Genomic DNA, 2,552 nt, shown 5'->3' with positions numbered 1-2,552 from the left:
GGGAGAAAATAGATTTGGAAGTGAAACAAGATAAATAACACTAGAGGAATGCAGTTGCATGAGAAGGTGGTGGTGAACTTCTGTTAACTAGAACACAATGTACCGGTACACATCCCTACAAAGAGTTCAATGCCCCTGGAATGCCCCTGGAATGTGTATGTGTGTGTGTGTGTGTTGTGTGTGTGTGTGTGTGTGTGTGTGTGTGTGTGTGTGTGTGTGTGCGTGTGTGTGTGTGTGTGTGTGTGTGTGTGTGTGTGTGTGTAGACATGGTCAGGTACTCAGTGCCATACACACCCACCCAGGACATGATTCCCATCATGTTAAACAAGGCAAGCAGTGTTTGTGATGGATATGAATCCTGTAGGTGATAGGCGGGGGGAGGGAGAGAGAGAGGATGGGAGGGAGGGGAGAGGGGGGGGGGAGAGGATGGGAGGGAGGGGAGGGAGGGAGGAGAGGATGGGAGGGAGGGAGGGAGATAGGGGGGGGGAGAGAGGATGGGAGGGTGGGAGGGAGGATGGGAAGGAGGGAGAGGAGGGGGGGGAGGGAGGGGGGGGGGGAAGGAGAGAGGGGGGGCAGAGAGGGAGGGAGAGAGGATGGGAGGGAGGGAGAGAGGATGGGAGGGAGGGAGGGAGAGAGGGGGGGGGGAGAGAGAGGATGGGAGGGAGGGAGGGAGGATGGGAAGGAGGGAGAGGGGGGGGGAGGGAGGGGGGGGAAGGAGAGAGGGGGGGGGCAGAGAGGGAGGGAGAGAGGATGGGAGGGAGGGAGAGAGGATGGGAGGGAGGGAGAGAGGGGGGGGAGGGGGGGAGGGAGGGGGAGAGGGAAGGAGAGAGGGGGGGGGGCAGAGAGGGAGGGAGGGAGGGAGAGAGCAGGGGAGGGAGGGAGAGAGCGGATGTGAATCCTGTAGACTGTTGATCCCAGCTGACTCACAAGGAAACTCCTAGAACATCCCTGGTCCCGCTGAACCAACCTTGGCCCTGGAAGCAGCTTAATGGTGCTGTGTGTCGGGTGTTGTTGTCGTGTGTTTCTGAGCATTGTTAATGTAAAGGCCTGATAAGGGACAGGTCATGTAAAGGGACCTTTGGATTAACAAACATCACCTTGTCCTGACACCTGCACGATGTCCCTGACCCCTGACCCTAACCGTAACCCCTGACCCCTGACCCTAACCCTAGAGGTTAGAGAGACCTAGGGGTTAGGGGGCTTCAGAGACTGGCCAACAATCGGAAGATCGCTGGTTCGATCCCCACCCCAGGAGTGAGCTGGAGGTGAGCTGGTGACTGGAGGGTTGCTGGCACCATATCACTCACCCTCACTCCTCACTTTTAAATCCCACCTCAAAACCTACCTGTTCTCCCACGCCTACAGCCTCCCCTACCCCTAGCCATCTCCCCCATCCCTGCCACCCCCGCCCCCCCCTGGACATGCATACAACCTCCCCTACCCCTAACCATCTCCCCTAACCCTGCCACCCCCCTCCCCCCATGGACATGCATACAACCTCCCCTTCCCCGTTCGTTAACTCTGTGTTCTATGTGCTCATGTTATCTGTTGCTTGTTGTTTCTGTGTTTTCCGTTTTTCCCATATTGTCAGCGTCTTTGAGCCTCGGAAAAGCGCCATATAAATCTAATGAATTATTATTATTATTATTATATCTAAGCTGCCTAACATGCCGTTGTTCCCTTGAGCAAAGCATTTAACCCCTAACTGCTCCAGGGGCACTGAAGATGTCTGACCCTGTGAAGATGAAGATGAAGATGAAGATGAAGATGAAGATGAAGATGTTTGACCCTGTGAAGGTGAAGATGGCTGACTCTGTGGAGATGGCTGACCCTGTGGAGATGGCTGACCCTGTGGAGATGGCTGACCCTGTGCCCAGAGCCAAGAGCCTGTTCTCCCTGGGGGGAGACGTGAGCACAAACTATCTCTTTGTCTCAGCTCTGTTCAATGACAATAAAGGTGAATGATTCACTTCTCCCTTGGAGAAGAACACTTATGTTCCCTTGCCACGGTTAGGGTCGGGGTCGTATGAGGGTGGCATGGTGTGAGTTGGGGCTGAGGTCGAGGGTCGTTGGGGGGGGGCGGGTGTTTACAGAGATCTGGAATGTTCCATAGGGAGACATGGAATGTTCCAGTAGGGATAGAATAGAGGAGGGGGGAGGGGGGTGGGTTTGAGGTTATTCAGGGGTGGAGTATGAGGTATGAGTGTACCGGTGGAGGGAGGCAGAGATGGGGTGGGGGTAGGGGAAGGGGAAGGGAGGGAGGGAGAGAGGGGGGAAGGGAGGGGAGGAGGGTGTTACCTTGTACATATCCTCATATTTCAGGAAGAGGACGTTGGAGTCCATGCGATGTTCCCAGAACTCCTGAACATGATCAAACCAGGAGCCATACCCCACTATGGAGGAGAGAGAGAGAGAGAGAGAGAGAGAGAGAGAGAGAGAGAGAGAGAGAGAGAGAGAGAGAGAGGGAGGGAGAGAGAGAGAGGGAGATAAAGATGAAGAGAGAGAGAGAGAGGGGGGGAGAGAGAGAGAGAGAGAGAGATGAAGAGAGAGAG

The 2,552-nt window shown here is 55.3% G+C and overlaps 1 protein-coding gene across 1 annotated transcript in view; it reads right to left on the bottom strand.

The window, feature by feature from the left end:
• The window catches only part of sult4a1 (sulfotransferase family 4A, member 1), a gene marked incomplete at both ends in the record, with an annotated part of 32,364 nt that overhangs the window by 15,026 nt on the left and 14,786 nt on the right, over positions 1-2,552 (bottom strand). Inside the window, one exon of the mRNA XM_080538013.1 lies at positions 2,299-2,393. Within this exon, the coding sequence (XP_080394139.1) occupies positions 2,299-2,393 (95 nt within the window). The remainder of the gene's footprint in view (positions 1-2,298; positions 2,394-2,552) is intronic.

Source organism: Nansenia antarctica, assembly GCF_963989245.1.
Source record: "Nansenia antarctica genome assembly, chromosome: 8".
In the NCBI taxonomy this organism is placed as follows: Eukaryota; Metazoa; Chordata; class Actinopteri; order Argentiniformes; family Microstomatidae; genus Nansenia; species Nansenia antarctica.
This window is presented reverse-complemented; position numbering and strand designations above follow the sequence as displayed.